The following is a 16,297-nucleotide window of genomic DNA, read 5'->3' on the forward strand; positions in this document are numbered from 1 at the left end:
AAAAATTGACTAATGGTACTTTAGATGGTGAGCGTTTGGCAGATGGGAGTCAGTTTGGTTTAAACTAACCAAACAATTGTACAGATTAAAGACAATACTAAATCACTCCAGACTAACATAAAAAACAAAAGAAGATTAGAGATTTCATATCCTGAATATTAATTCAAGTAGAAATTCTTAAAAATAATCTACACATAACAAGAATACTGAGTATTTGTAAATACTAAGCCAATCTTCACCAATTGTTGAGGCATCTTTGCATTATTTATGTTTTTATTGTATGGGTTGCCTGGAAGCCATGGTTTTTATTTCTGCTAACCTGGAATTATGCACCCAATGTTCACATTTTAAATAGTTGTAAAACATTTATTACCACAAAACATTTAACAATGCACAATGCTATTAACTGAACAACAGCCTTTAATAGAAATCCATCAGTTTTTTCACTGATGTCTTTCTGCTGACCTGGAGCCAATCCAGAACACCACATTCCCTTTAATCATTATGTTTAGATTTCTCAAATTGGAACAGTTGCTTGGTCTTTTCTTGGTTTTCTTGACTTTGAAAACTTTAATGAGTACTGGTGAACTAGTTTGTAGAATTTCCCTCTTTTTGGGCTTGTATGATGTCTTTTTCATAAGATTGTGTTTATGGGTTTGGGAAATACATTTAGTTATCTGTTTTTAGATTTTACTGGATTTGGCTAAAATTTTGTTTAGAGATTTTGTGTCTATATGAGATCCTATTAGTCTATAGGATTTTTAAAAACATTTAAGAATATTCTTGTTTGAGTTTGTTACCAAAGGTAATGCTTGATTCTTAGGATGAGTTGGGAAGACATTCTTCCCTTTTAATTTTTTGGAAGAGTGTGTGCAGAATTGGTATGTCTTTCTAAAATCCTTGGTAAAATGCAAGAGTGAAGGCATCAGAGTCTGGTGTTTTCTTTGTGGGAAGGTTTTAAACTCAAATTCAAATTATTTAATAGACATAAGGAGCTTCAGGTTTTCTAGCTTTTTTTTTACTTTATCATTTTATTAGGAATAATTTCAAATTAGTTGTGAAAAAAGTTGTTCATTTGAGTTTGATGAGTTTTTCGAAAAGCTCTTAATGAATATATGTTCATGAATAAACAGTAAAACATCAGCAGAACTATCATATGCTGAGCAAAGAGTCAGGCTGATACCAAAGGTAATATGCAACATAAAAAATGTACTATAAAGAAGGACAATCTGCTGGGCATTCAAAATCATCTCAATATGAACTCTTTGCTGCCAACACAGATCTAATTAGCGATCAAATCTGAAACACACTGAAGTAAGCTTGGCTGATGGAAGCCAGGAGTCAATAATGGGGAAAAAATATAAGTTCCTTAGTGCAAGACATCTCAGTATTGTTTTGGAGAATTTCCCTGACTGGTACAAGCAGTGTTAGAAAATAGTTTTGGCAAGTGAGAAAAATAAATACAAATGGAATGCTATGTTTTTTTGTTTGTTTGTTTTGTTTTTTAACTAGCAGACTGTCCCAAGAATGATGTGTATCAGTAAAGTAGCGAGGGGATAACTTTAAAACATTATTTCTTGTGCGCTCAAAAAACACTCAAAATAAATTTATTTAAAGGCATCACAGTAGCTAAGTCTAGGTATTTAGGTTTAAGAGAAGTAAAATTAAAAAAGGACACCTCCCCCCACAAGTTAAGGAAAATTTCTTTAAAACCAAACATATTGCTAAGCTGCAATATTATACTTGGTAAACAATAATTGGTAACAAAGTAAGTTTGAGCACTGTAATATTCTGCCCAAACCAGTCCCAGATACTATTTAATAACCAAGATACAAACTAAGTTTGTTGTAACAAGCCTAGACCAATTGGAACGTGTCCTTGGTTAGATACCCAGTTCCAATGACTGTTTTGAAAGTTCATTTGACAGCCAGTGAAGTCTCTCATGCAGAGCAGTTCCTTGTGGAGCACAAATGGCTTAAACATACCATGTTCTGTTAGGAGACTGAAGACCTCATTCATCTGTCATTTTATTGGTGGCCATGACATTTGGCAAATCCTGTTTGTTTGCAAAAAGCAGCAACAACTCTTGCAACTCATCTTCCTGAAACTTTTTTTTTTGCAGTTCTTTGGCTCCTTCCTGAATTCTTTCACGATCATTGCTATTTATCACAAAAATACTACCCTGGGTATCCAGAGATAATGCCTCCAGAGATGCCTTATTTTACCTTGATCACCAACATCCTATGCTGTGAAACAAATGTTCTTTTTTTCTTTTAGTACATAGACTTTTTCCTTAAAAAATAAATTTTAACATACAGAATAAAATGCAAGATTTTATTTTTCACTTTCCCCAAATGTGTGGGTGTGAATGCTTTTAAATCTGACCAGGAAAGTTTACATTATTAGACTAATGATATGATCAAGTCCAGCTTTATCATAAATCATTGAGGTTAACAGAATTTACCTGGAAAATCTATTACTTTTTAAAAAAGATTTGATTTATGTTCAGAGAGAGGGGAATGGAAGGAGAAAGAGAGGCAGAGAAGCATCAATGTGTGGTTGCCTCTCTCTGGCCTCCTACTAGGGACCTGGCCCACAACCCAGGCATGTGCCCTGGACTGAAAATGTTCTTATATTGTAGTATTTCCACATTAAAACCAATGGTGTGAATGGTGGTGACTATCTCTCCTGGCTTCAGTTTATACAAAATTGTCATCTTGCCAGCAGCACCCAATCCAACCATCAAAATGCTCAACTGCTTCTTGCAGAAGAGGCTGGACAAGAGGGAGGAGATGGTGAGGCCCATGGTGGCAGTGGCACTTGCCTTGGGCAAGAACATAAGTAGTTTGGAGCTTCCCTGCCTCCTCTTTTCATGGTCCTTGCAAACTGAGGGAGTACAGCAGGGTCTGAGGAAGAAAGAGAGCCACAGGGACAGGTTGCCAGTGGGCACATCAAGCAAAGCTCTAGGACAGGACTTAGCAGGGTGCAGACCCGAGAAACCACTGATGTGGCTGCTCAGACTCTAGTGCGGACTTCAACTGTGCCAGTCATGTGGCAGTTGCGACGGCCCAGGCAGCAGCTCGGCCTCTATTCTTGAGTGGAGTTTGTCAGTTTGTGTCTTTCAAGAAATATGTCCTTTTCATTCAGGTCATCTAACATACTGACATAATATTATTCACAGTATTACTTTATTATAATTTTTAAGATTGGTAGATTTTGTGATGATGTCAGCTCTCTCCTTCCTCATATATGTAATTTGTCTCCCCCCCCACCCGCTGTCATGTAGGGCTAAAAGTTTTCATTAATTGGTATCTAAGAACCAGTTTTTATATCCTTGCTTTTCTGTATTATTTCTTTTGTGTTACTTAGTTTTGGTTTAATATGCTCTCCTGTTTTTAGTTGACTAAGGAGAAGCTAATGTCATTGATTTGAAAACTTCTTACTTCTAATATAGTCATTCACTACTACAGATAGCTTCCTTTCCTAAATTTTGATTTAGCAATATCCCAAACAATTTTATACATTTATTTTCATTTCATTTAGTACATCAGAACTTCTAATTTTTCTTTGTCTCCTTATTTGATCCATGGATTATTTAAAAGTATATTATTGAATGTTATATAGTCAGTTATTTTTCACAAATATTTCTGTTATTGATTCATAATTTTTAAGGAGATTTTATTTACTTATATTTTTTAGAGAGAGAAGATAGGAAGAAAGGGAGAAAAACATTGGTGTCTCCTGTATGCACCCCAGGTGGGACTGGCCACAACCAGGCATGTGCCCTGACCAGGAATGCAGCTGGTGACACTTTGCTTTGTGGGGTGATGCCCAACAACTGATTTTAATTTAATGTTATTGCCAAATCCAAGAACATACTATGTATGATTTGAACTCATTTAAATTTATTGAGGCTTGTGTGGTCTATAATAATTTGGTGACTATTCCATGTACACTTGAAAAGAATGTACTGGAATGAACTGTTCTGTGAATATCAATTGGGTCAAATTAGTTGATAGTGTCTTTAAAATATTATATACTGTTACCGATTTTCTTCTTGTCTATTTCCATTAGTGGAAAAGTTATTGCAATTTCCAATTATAATTTTTCTATTAGAAATATATTTTAAAAAAGGAAATAAAATGAAGGTGCAAAGGCTATTTGTGCAATGGAAAAGGAAGTGAAAAATACAAAAGAGAAGTTCTGGCCAAGATGGAGGCATAGGTAGATGCCCTTTGCTTCCTTGTACAACCAAAAGGAGGGATAACAACCAATCTAAAATCAATAAACAACCAGACGTGTCAGAAAATCAAACTGCATGGAACTCCAACAACCACAGAATTAAAGAAACAGTCAAACAGAACAACCAGACTGGTAAGGCAGTAAATGGAGAGAAACCGCAGTCGAGTGGTGGGCCACTCCAGAGAGGCTGACTTAAGGGGAAACTGAGACTCAGAACTGACTGTGGACTACAGCAGCTGCCTCGGTGAGAAAAACTCCCAGTGTCACAGGAGAGTTGGTTGAAAAGTGTGTTAGAGAGAGCAGGCAAGCTGTATTATTCCTTCTCTGGTGCCGCTCCCAAAGGGAGTGCCACAGTGCAGCAAGGAGGGTTGTCCTTCCTGGGTGAATACCTAAGGCCCCACCCCCTTACAATTTAACAAGGGTCCCTAGCAAAGAATATGGCCCAAATGAAAGAACAGAGCCAAACTCCAGAAAGAGAGCTAAGTAAAGAAGATATCTGGTGGAGAATTTAAAGCCCTGGTAATCAAAATGCTCACAGAACTGATTGAGCTTGGTTGAAAAATGAAAGAGCAAATGAAAGGTACCCAAAATGAAATAAAGCAAAATATTCAGGGAACCAACAGTTACAGGAAGGAAACCAGGACTCAAATCAATGATTTGGAATAAAAGGAAAAAATAAACATCCAACCAGAACAGAATAAAGAAAAAAGAATTTAAAAAAGTGAAGAGACTCTTACAAACTTCTGGGACAACCTGAAACATTCCAATATCCAAATTATCGAGATGCCAGAAGGAGAAGAACAAGAGCAAGAAATTAAAAACTTATTTGAGGAAATAATGAAGGAAAACTTCCCCAATCTGGCAAAGGAAATAGACTTTCAGGAAGTCCAGGAAGTGCAGAGAGCCCTAAAGAAGTGGGACCTGAAGAGGAACACACCAAAACACATCGTCATTAAGTTACCTAAGATTAAAGACAAAGAGAGAATTTTAAAAACAGCAAGAGGAAAGGAGAGAATTACCTACAAGGGAGTGCCCATAAGGCTATCAGCTGATTTATCAAAAGAAAACTTATAGGCAAGAAGGGGCTGGAAAGGAATATTTGAAGTCATGAAAAGCAAGGACCTATATCCAAGAATACTCTATCCAGCAAAGCTATCATTTAGAATGGAAGGGCAGATAAAATGCTTCCCAGATAAGGTCAAGTTAAAGGAGTTCATCATCCCCAAGTCATTATTATATGAAATGTTAAAGGGACTTACCTAAGAAAAGGAAGATCAAAAGTATGAACAGTAAAATGACAACAAACTCACAACTATCAACAAATGAACCTAAAAAAATAAAGAAAAACAACAAAAACAAAAACTAAGCAAACAACTAGAACAGGAATAGAATCAGAGAAATGGACATCATGTGGAGGGTTTTCAGTGGGGACAGGGAGGGGAGGAATGGAGGGGAAAGGTACAGGGAAGAAGAAGCATAATTGGTAGGCATTAAATAGACAAGAAGAGGTCAAAAATGGTGTAAGAAACAGAGAACTCAAAGAACTTACATGTACAACCCATGGACATGAACTAAGGGGGGGATGCTGGCGGGTTGGGGGTGAAGGGTGGATGGGGGATAAAAGGGGGAAAATTGGGAAAACTGTAATAGCATAGTCAATAAAATATACTTAAAAAATTAAAGATACAAAAGAACCAGACATAGCAAACTGTTGTTTTTCTTGGATTACTAGGCATTCACATTGCTTTTTAATAAAAATTTTAAGTAATTGCTCATTTTTTTCTAATAAAATGTTTGTGTTTTTATTGAATTGTAAAAGCTAATTTTATGTATTTATGGTCATATATTCTATTAAATGTTGATATATAGAAAAATTCTTGATCCATAAATCATGACTTAGTAAAGAATGACTTCACTGAGCTTTCTGAATTATATTATTGATTATATTAGTCTTCTATACTCTAAATTGGTTCTTATAGTTATGTATATTTTTCCTTAATGCACTGGCCAAATATACCTAATTGATGTTAAATTGTAGTACTGATAGTGGATGGTACTTGCCTATTTCCAATTTATAATGGGACTAACTCATATTTCAATATCAACTGAGTGATTTTATTTTGCTTTCATATTGATGTTTGTTTTAATTAAACAGTTTTCTTTTAGCAGTTTTTGAATTTTATGAAGAATGTATTTAAAATTACTTTTTGAGCATCCATTACTATTTATTTGTAAGTTATGAACATACATTATAATGTTTCTTAATAATTATTATATTATATGAATAAGATCTATTGGTGACAGTTGATTATTTTATTGTAATATGAAATTAAATGTTTTATTTTATTTAGTATTTTGCATATGGAATAATTGATATCATTTTATTTTTCTTTTAATTTTGAACCATTTTTGTCATATTTTACATTAGAATTATGTATAACAATTTTATTAAAACTTAGAATGTTTTTATATCTCTTCACTGAAAGTTTGAAAAAATGCAACTATAAAAAGAATTTGGACACAGAAACTACTTATATGTTAATTCTTTCATGAGTGTTATTCATTTTCTCCAATAGTTGTAGCTTTATTCAAATTTCTACCACTTTAGGAAAACATATTCCTTAAAATAGGAGTGTCATTTGAGAAGTCTGAAAGTAGAAATGAGAATTGTTATTTTGCTGCATTTTTTCATCTTAAATAGATTTTTGTTAGTCTCAGTTGTTCAGTTTTCTCTATCCATATGATAGCAGGATTTACATATTGTATTCTTCTTCTTATATTTTTAAGTTTTCATTGCATCTGTGTACCAGAACTTAATTCATCCTTTAATGTTTCCTGTTTCAGTGCAATTTTGTGTCAGGTGTATCTTTTCAAATTAGCATCAAGTTATTCTTTTGAAAACTTTATTAGGGTTAAGAAACGTAGGAAAATACACATAGCATTGATGTTAGAGCTCAATTTTCACAACGTGAATTCACTCATACAATCTTCATTCAGGTCAAGGACAACAACATTGTCACCACTGCAGAAGCTTAGTGTTCCCTCTTAATCTCTACTTCCTCGAATGTATTATTATCTTGACTATTAGCACCATGGTAAGTATAAACTTTGTTCTTTCATATATACAATTATGAATTATTTTGTGAGCATTTGATTCTTTTCATGCAATATTTTGTATGTGAGATTTTTCCATGTTGTAGTATGGTGCTAGATTTTCTATTAGTTTTTATTCTTCTAGTACATGTATTTTGGTATAAATATCTATGCATTGCATGATTGTTGGAATTTAGCAGTGGAATACTTTATATATATATAAATTATTTAAATATATAATATATGAATTAATCACCAATTCTTGGCTTTGTCAATTTTAATTATACTTTAGTCATATTCAGATAATGTGTAGTAGTATCTCTCTGTGGTTTAAATATGCACTTAACAGGTTTCCAATGAGATTGAGTTTTTTTTTTTCCCATATATAAGCATCTGGATATCCTCATTTGGGAAATCCTTGTTCAAAGGTTTTGACCATTATTCTAATTGCATTGTTTGTCTTTTTTTCCCAAATAACATGCAAAGTATGTCATGGATAGAAGTCTTTTTTGTATATATGTATTATAGATATTCTTTCACATTTTTTATTTGCCTTTACTGTTTTAAATAATGGTATGTTTTGATGATTGGGAGTCCTTAATTTTAATTGATCAATTTTTAATGGTTATTGTTTTTCATACTTTGTTTATTAAAACCTAGCACACCTCAGGGTCATGGAGTTATTCCATATTACCATTTAGAAGCTTTTTAGTGTGCCACAAAGTATATGGTGGGCTATGCCATGTGCTCCCTTCTTTTAAGCATTGGGTGTCACACCACACAAAATTCAGCAATCATAAGTAACTTCAGTGTTTATAACTCATGCAGAAATAAGCAAAACAAAGGAAATCCCCAAATGAGCAGAGGCAGTGTCTGTTGAATATCTGGTAGAGGAGAAGGAATAGAGTGAGTGAGTCTATTAATCTAGATGAGATGTGCTGATAGTATACCCTGAAATAGTGGAATTGGATAGAAAAAGGTGGATTACTGATGAATAAATACAGCAAAGTATCAGAATACAAAATTAGTACCTAGAAATCAGTTGTATTTTTATATGCCAATAATGAACTATTGGAAAGGAAAATTAAGAAAATAATCCTATTCCCAGTTGCTTCAAAATGAATAAAATGTCAAGGAATAAACCTAACCAAGGGTGTAAAAGACCTGTACTCAGAAAATCATAAGACACTAAAGAAAGAAATTAAAGAAGATACAAATAGGTGGGGTCTTGTTTTAAACCCATACAGCTACCGTATGTCTTTTGATTAGAGCATTTAAGCCATTTACATATAAAGTGATTATTGATGGATACATATTTGTTGTCATTTTATTTTTTTACCTATTTTCTTCTGTTTTCTTCTTCTTAAAGCAAGCTTTAACATTTGTTGCAGTGCTGGTTTGGCGTTAACAAACTTCTTTAGCTTTTTCTTGTCTGGGAAGCTCCTCATTTTTCACATGATAGCCTTGCTGGGCAAAGTAGCCTTGGTTGTAGGTCCCTGCTTTTGATCACTATAAGTATTTCATGCCACTCCCTTCTGGCCCAATATGTTTCTGTAGAGAAATCTAATGACAGTCTAATTGGTGCTTTCTTGTAGGTAACTATCTGGTTTTCTCTTGCAGCTTTTAAGATCACCTTCTTGTTTTTAAGGTTTGCCATTTTAATCGTGATATGTCTTGGTATGCACCTTTCCAGGTCCATCTGGTATGAGACTCTCTGCATTTCCTGGACTTGTATGTCTTTTTCCTTCACCACATTAGGGAAATTTTTGGTCGTTATTTCTTCAAATAGGTTCTTGATCCCTTGCTTATTCTCTTCTTCTTCTGGTATCTCATGATGTAGATGCTGCTATGTTTCATGTTTTCCCCAAAAGTTTCTTAATCTCTTATCATAAATTTTAATTATTGTTTGATTTTGCTGCTCTTCTTGGATGTTATTCTACCTTGTCTTCCAAATCACTGATTTAATCCTCTGTTTCATCTAACCTACTGTTTATTCCTTCCAATGTATTATTTACTTCAGATATTGCATTTTCATTTCAGACTGGCCTTTTTTTATGATTTCTATGTCTTTTTTCATGCCATTGAGTATCCTTATAATCATTACTCTAAACTTTCTATCTGATAAATTACTTGCCTCCATTTCATCCAGTTCTTTTGAAGAATTTTCTTGTTCTTTCATTTGGGACCCATTTCTGTGTTTTTGAATTTTGGCTGCCTCTTTGTATTTGTTTCTATGTATTAACTAGAGCTGCAAAGACTCTAGTGCAGATCTATGACACTGCCTGTGACTGGCCCTCAGCAACCTTTTGGAGCTATTGGCAATCCATAGTTTGTGTCTCCTTCTGCTAGCTCTGGTCATGTGCTGAAAGAACAAAACTGCACACCGTGGGCAGCTTTTCCCAGCACCAGAGCCAGGGAAGGATCAACTAAAGTCTCTGGGAACTCTAAAAATCCACTTTTGCTGTTAGGCTTAATCACTAGAAATGCATTTGTCTATACTACTTTGCAGCCTGGCATAAACTCCACAGTGAAGTGAGAGGGATTCTCTGTGAGTAGGACTATTGCTTTCCCTCAGGCTGATGCTGCTCAGAGGGGAGAGTTCTGCCTCAGAAAGATGATATTTGCAATATGGGAAATGATTCAGCACAGTGATCCTGGTGGCTGACCCCTCAGCTCTCACCCAAGAGCCACCAGCCCCAGAGCCTCTTCATGTGGCTCTGGTCCATTCTGTCCTCACTCTGTCAGAAACCAGGGTAAGTGGCTACAACCAAAATTTTGTGTATTGACTCTTTTTTTAATAAAGATTTTATTTATTTATTTTTAGAGAAAGGGGGAAGGGAAGGAGAAAGAGAGGGAGAGAAACATCAATGTGTGGTTGCCTCTCATGTGCACCCTACTGGGGACATGGCCTGTAATCCAGGCATGTGCCCTGACTAGGAATCTAACCAGTGACCCTTTGGTTCAAAGCCCATGCTCAATTCACTGAGCTAGAGCAGCCAGGGCTGCATTGATTGTTTAAGAGGCTCTCTGTATCTCCATCTGTCTCTTCCTTGTGGAAAGAAACCCTGACTTCTTTTTACAGCTGGATGTTATGTGGGTTTCTTTTGAGGCTCTGGTGATGCAGGTTGGAGGACCCTGCTGGAGTTTACAACCTATACCCTTCAGGAGGAACTCCCCCGGCCCCTTAAATATCCCTCTAGAACTTCAGCTGCCACTGGTGGGAGTACAGCCAGCCCTCTCCACCTTCTCATTTCCTACCAGTCTCATTGTTGTGAGATGGTTGTTCTGCATGTCCTTGGCTATAAGACTTTTTTTCAGCTATTGTTCAGTTGGTTATTCAGGATTATTCTTCTATATTTTAGTTATAATTCCAGTTTGGTCCTGGGAGGAGGTTATTGTATCTTCCACCTACTCCACCACCATCTTGGATCTTCTCAAAGATATTAGTTTTAAAAGGTAGTAGTCAACTTCTTCAAAAGCTATAATTGTGACAAATAAGCATAAGACAATTTGTCATTCATTAACTGGCTTATTTCACTTAATAACTGGCTTATTTCACTCCATACTGTCACAAAAGGGAGTTCTTTCTTTCTTTCTTTCTTTCTTTCTTTCTTTCTTTCTTTCTTTCTTTCTTTCTTTCTTTCTTTTTCTTTCTTTCTCTTTCTTTCTTTCTTTCTTTCCTTCTTTCTTTCTTTCTTTTTCTTTCTTTCCTTCCTTTCCTTTCTTCTCTTCTCTTTTCTTTTCTTTCTTTCTTTCTTTCTTTCTTTCTTTCTTTCTTTCTTTCTTTCTTTCTTTCTTTCTTTCTTTCCTTCTTTCTTTCTTTCTTTTTCTTTCTTTCCTTCCTTTCCTTTCTTCTCTTTCTCTTTCTTTCTTTCTTTCTTTCTTTCTTTCTTTCTTTCTTTCTTTCTTTCTTTCTTTCTTTCTTTCTTCTGTGCAGTATTCCATCATGTAAATGTGTAAATGTACTAGTTTTTTGATCCATTCATCTACTGATGGGCAGTTAGGCTGTTTCTAGTGCTTGGCTGCTATAAATAACACTGCTATGAACATAGGAGTGCATAAGTTCTTTTGAATTGGCGTTTTTGAATTCTTAGGGTATATTCCCAGGAGTGGAATTGCTGGGTTACACCATATGACCTCACTTATAAGGAGAATCTGATGAACAAAATAAACTAATGAGCAAAACTGACCCAGAGACATGGAAACATGAAACAGACTGACAGTGGCTGGAGAGGTGGAGGGAGGGGGATAATGATGGAAAGAAGGGGAAGGGATTCATCAAAGAACATGTGTGAATGACTCATGGACCTAGACAACAGTGTGGGAATAGACTGTGGGAGCAGGGGTGGGCTGAGTGGGGGAGAACAAAAGGGGAAAAAGTGGGACAACTGTAGTAGTACAACAATAACAATAAAACAATAACAATAACAATAACACCAATTGGAGGACTCTGTGAACAATAAAAGAGACTGAAAGTATGCAATAGACTTTCAACTAGAATTAAGCTAAAAGATGACAATGATGGGTAATCAAATTTAAATTGAAAACCAACATTTCAGAGCTTCTATTTTATTTTCCTCTAAGATTTTATTTCATGTATCAAACATACCATATATATATATAGTAAGATACCATATATATATTTAGTAAGATATATATATATATATATATATAAGTAAGATATATATATATATATATATATGTATATATATATATATACTATTACTTCTTATTACTAAAATAGTAATTAAAAGAGTACCAGAAATAGTTATATCCTGGACACTGTTACACATACCCACACAAATTTAGTCTTTAGCCAAATAAGTTAAATATTACATTCATCTATTTTACAGATGGACAAGTGAGTTCAGATAATTTAATAAAAAAACTTTCATATAGAGTGACTTATTTATACAGATATTAAACATAAAGCCTGTGTTATAGTCACTATAACAAATTGTTTGTGAAAGTTATCATTTCTATTAGGAGCTCTTCTGAACTCTGTTCACTATTTTTTTAACAGGAATTATTTTCTCAAGAGAAAAAAATCTAGGAAACTAAAAAGAAGACAGAAGAAATCTAGGAAACTACAAAGAATAGGAGAATCTCAAATTGTGACACTTTTTTTTCAACCATATCTACAACTCAATTTTGAGACACTATAAATATTTGGGAATTATCAGAAAGTTGACAAGATAGAAGTTACAAATTATCAAAGACTTTATTTAAAGTATCCATTGTCCATGGAATCCAGAAAAAAGATTCTTATCAGTTACTAAACTATCTCTACAAACCAACTACTTTCAAAAATACCTCTACCACTCTCATAGAATGGTGCCACTAGCATATTATGATCAACGTGTTGTGCCTTTAGAGCACTCTTACCAACCAGGCACAGCAGACTCACTAACCCATCAGCACATAGGTGAAAATCTAAATCAACCCAGTAATCAGTCTTTGGTCAGAGTACAATCTGATAGTAATCACCTTTTAGCACCTCCACCATGCTCCAACCAGAAGGTTCAGAGAGTCTTTGCCAACTCCCAGGCTACAATTTCACAGGGCTTCCATAACAGGCTTTTGAAATCACTATTACCCCAGTCCAAATGCCAGTCTATACCTTCACTAGACCTCCACCAAAGAACTTCATTGCAGCCTAATTGGAGATTTTTGAGCTCACCTTTGTCCCACCCCAAACCTCAAACAATATCTTCACTTGACCTCAATAAATCATCATCACTGGAGTCTGATCAAACAGATTTGAGCTTACAATTAGCCCTCCCCAAACCTCAGAATACAATTTCCTTAGACCTTTGCTGTAAATCACCTTTATTGAAGTCTAATCAAAATGCCTCAAGTTCTTCATTAATCCCCTTCAAACATCAAGAAACACCTTCTCTAGACATCCACTGGACATCATCATCTTTGGGACCTAATCAAAGAGCTGTTAGCTCAACTTTACCTCAGTCCAAGCCTCAGAAATTACCTTCATTGGACAGCCTTTGGACATCTTTGTTAGAGAACAATCAAAAATCTTTGAGCTCATCGTCACTCACCTCTACACCTCAAACAAATGACTTGTTTCAGAAATCACCTTTGTTGCAGCCCAATCAAATGGCTTTTAGATCATCGTTACCTGACTCCAGACCTCAGACACCACCTGTATTGAGCCCTAATCGTTATGTTCTGAGTTTACCATCGTCTAACTCAAGACCAACAAAATCACCTTTATCATATTCTGTCCGCCAGACTCAGAGTTTGCCATTGTTTCAGCCCAAATCCCCAAAAGTTACACTGGATCATACATTTAGGACCCTGAGCTCACCAGTTTGTGACTCCAAGTTTCAAAACACCACTTCACCAAATGAAAAATACAATGTCACAGAACCATTTTGTTTGGTTTCACCCCATCTCAAACCAAAAGTCTCAGGTCAATCATTATCAAGCTCCAAAAACATAGCTGCTACATGGGGATCCAGAATCCAGAGCAAAAGCAGCTTTAATCTTTCTGCAAAGGCATATTCAAATAAAGAAATTCCATGGACTTTGGATTATATTTATCCTTGCATTGTTAAAGGTGGAAGTGTCCCTGATGATGTTGTAAATAAAATTATCACTTCTCTCTCCAAGGCCAGAATCCAAAGGGATCTCTGTAGGCAAATTCTGTTTCGAAGAATGAGAGGAAAACCAAATCCTCATCCTGGTCCCTGCCTTTCATCACGTTACATGGTCTGTTTAGCTTGTGCTTCCTGCATAAAAACTCAGTGTAAGCATCTTACAGGAAAAAAAGATCCTCGTAGTGCAATACTGTCTGTCATACCAACACCTGAGCCCAGTTCAGAGGGAGAAGTAGAGATGAAATTAGTTTTCATTCTTTCCCTACCAGAGACTTCTTTCTCATCTTGTCTTCCATTCCCTGTGAAAGAAAATCAACCTGATGAAGCTCTTAAAGAGAGTCTTGAAGGAATGAAGAAGATATCACAGTTTTCTCCTTTTGAACTTGATAACACACATGGGCTTAATATGAAGAAAACATTGCTGACAGCAGCCCCTGAAAACAAAGTTGTAAGCCCACAGAGCCAGGCCATTGACTGGCTGCTTTATGTTAAGAAAAGTCATTCTCAACCCCAGACTGGGCTCCCATCCTCTCCTTCTTCCATATCTTGCTCCTCATCCTCCTCTTCATCTTCTTCCTCTTCTTCCTCTTCCATTGCACCCTCCTCATCCTTTCCTTACAAAGACTCTACCACATCTAACCTCTCAGGCTGTGTGTTCACTAAGTTAGTTAGTTACCACCGGTTGCCCCCAGGGATCTCCTGGCTTGAGTTTATATGTAGCAAAAATTATCAGCTACTTTCTGGAAAAACACACCAAAGTCAATCTCCACCTCCCCAAACAAATCCTTCTAGGAAAAGTACCATAGTGAAAGGGCCAAAGGGGCCAAATGTACTTTTCAAATTTTTCCAAAGTAAATGAGAGACATCCTGATTAAATTAACTTTGTGTTTCTTTGAAAGCAATTGATTTCTTAGTGCTTTGAGACTGAAATTTGATTATCTATAATACTTAACATTCTTAGTAATGACTGAATGGGACTCTGGATTTAGCTGGTGATGCACCTAGTGAAGGGGAACTATTACTTTCAGGTCTATTTCTTAGTTAACTAATGAACTATGATCCCTAGAAACCAAAACCAAATCTTTTGTTTTTACTGAATGCCTGGCTTAGAGTAGCCATTATATAATTATGGTTAAATTAATCATAATTAGACAGAGACCAGAGATACTTTATCCATCTTGCCCAGAATAGTATTCAGATCATTGTTATTCTCTTTGCTCATAAGATATGATAATGACAATATTCTTCAGCCATATATACTAACCTGTTTCCCTATCTCTAAAGAAATTTCAGATCATGTTTAACTGTTAAGAATATAGAGATAATCTTTTCAGTTATGTGTTTCTAGGGAAAAGTTTTATGTACTCTGAAATCCAATGAATTATTTAACCTTACTTAACAAATTTCAGGAAGAATAACTGGTACAGATAATCCTACCTCATGCCTATTGTGACAATATTAAAATAATGGACTCTAAACTCACCTGTTTATCACTTTCGAAGAGGGTAATAAAAATGTTTTAAAAATGTCTTTGTTCCACTGGGTCTGCTGGTAATGGGAAGAGAAGGGATTTGTCTTACCTACTCACCTTAAGTAAGTATCTCTACCTCCAAAGGCTAGAAATATTATCTCTTTTATATAATGATGACTCATAATTCTGCTTCTACACACCACATCTTTCTGTTCACCAAAGTACATTGTGGCCATTTCCAATTACACAGGCATCTCAAACTCACCATGGCCAAAGCCAACTTTATCATCTTCACATTTATAATTTATGTCTTTACATTTACAGTCCTTTGTCCCTATGTCCTCAAATTCAGTTTAAGTACCAATAAACTGAATCATAATGTTTGCATCATTATGTTTGACGAGTTTTCTCATTGCCTGCTCCTATCCAAGTTCATGAATTCTATGGTTTTATTATCTGTAAAATTCAGCCTCTCCCCCAACCCCATTGTTACTCTCCTAGTTGTGGTCACATTTATTTGTCACCTGTATTACTGCAATAACTCCTAAACATGCACTTTAATTTTTGAATGCATATCTGAGGCACAAATTTGATGATGTCACTCCAGTGCTTATAATCCTTTTATCGTTGTACATTAAATTCTTTACAATGTATAAAATGTGACAAGGCCTTTCTTACATTGTACTTTTAAATTAATAATTCTATTGTTCAAAAGATCTTTCCATCTTTACATTTTTATCCTACAAAGCTCTATTTTTGTCTTTCTTAACATCTTCTTGGAAATCTTGTTCTGGTCCACTTACAGAAGGGTTAGTTGGTCTTCCCTATTACCATGAAACTCTGTGTTCACTCTTTGTACTCCTCTTACCTGCAT

At 35.3% G+C, this 16,297-nt stretch overlaps 1 protein-coding gene and 1 pseudogene across 1 annotated transcript; one reads left to right on the forward strand and one right to left on the reverse strand.

Moving 5' to 3' along the window:
* Nucleotides 1-1,975: 1,975 nt before the first annotated feature.
* On the reverse strand, nt 1,976-2,806 carry LOC123827499 (annotated as a pseudogene).
* A 9,860-nt stretch (nt 2,807-12,666) lies between these two features.
* Nucleotides 12,667-14,811, forward strand: LOC123826800 (casein kinase 2 subunit alpha' interacting protein). The gene has a single exon (XM_045850902.1). The coding sequence runs from the start codon at nt 12,667-12,669 to the stop codon at nt 14,809-14,811; it is 2,145 nt and encodes a 714-aa protein (XP_045706858.1).
* The last annotated feature ends 1,486 nt before the right edge of the window (nt 14,812-16,297 follow it).

The sequence above is a fragment of the Phyllostomus hastatus genome, unplaced genomic scaffold (assembly GCF_019186645.2).
Source record: "Phyllostomus hastatus isolate PE091 unplaced genomic scaffold, TTU_PhHast_1.1 phas_contig_86, whole genome shotgun sequence".
Taxonomy (NCBI): Eukaryota; Metazoa; Chordata; class Mammalia; order Chiroptera; family Phyllostomidae; genus Phyllostomus; species Phyllostomus hastatus.

Excerpts from the sequence above, each read along its gene's own strand:
- LOC123826800 (XM_045850902.1), top strand. The coding sequence starts at position 12,667 with ATGGTGCCACTAGCATATTATGATCAACGTGTTGTGCCTTTAGAGCAC.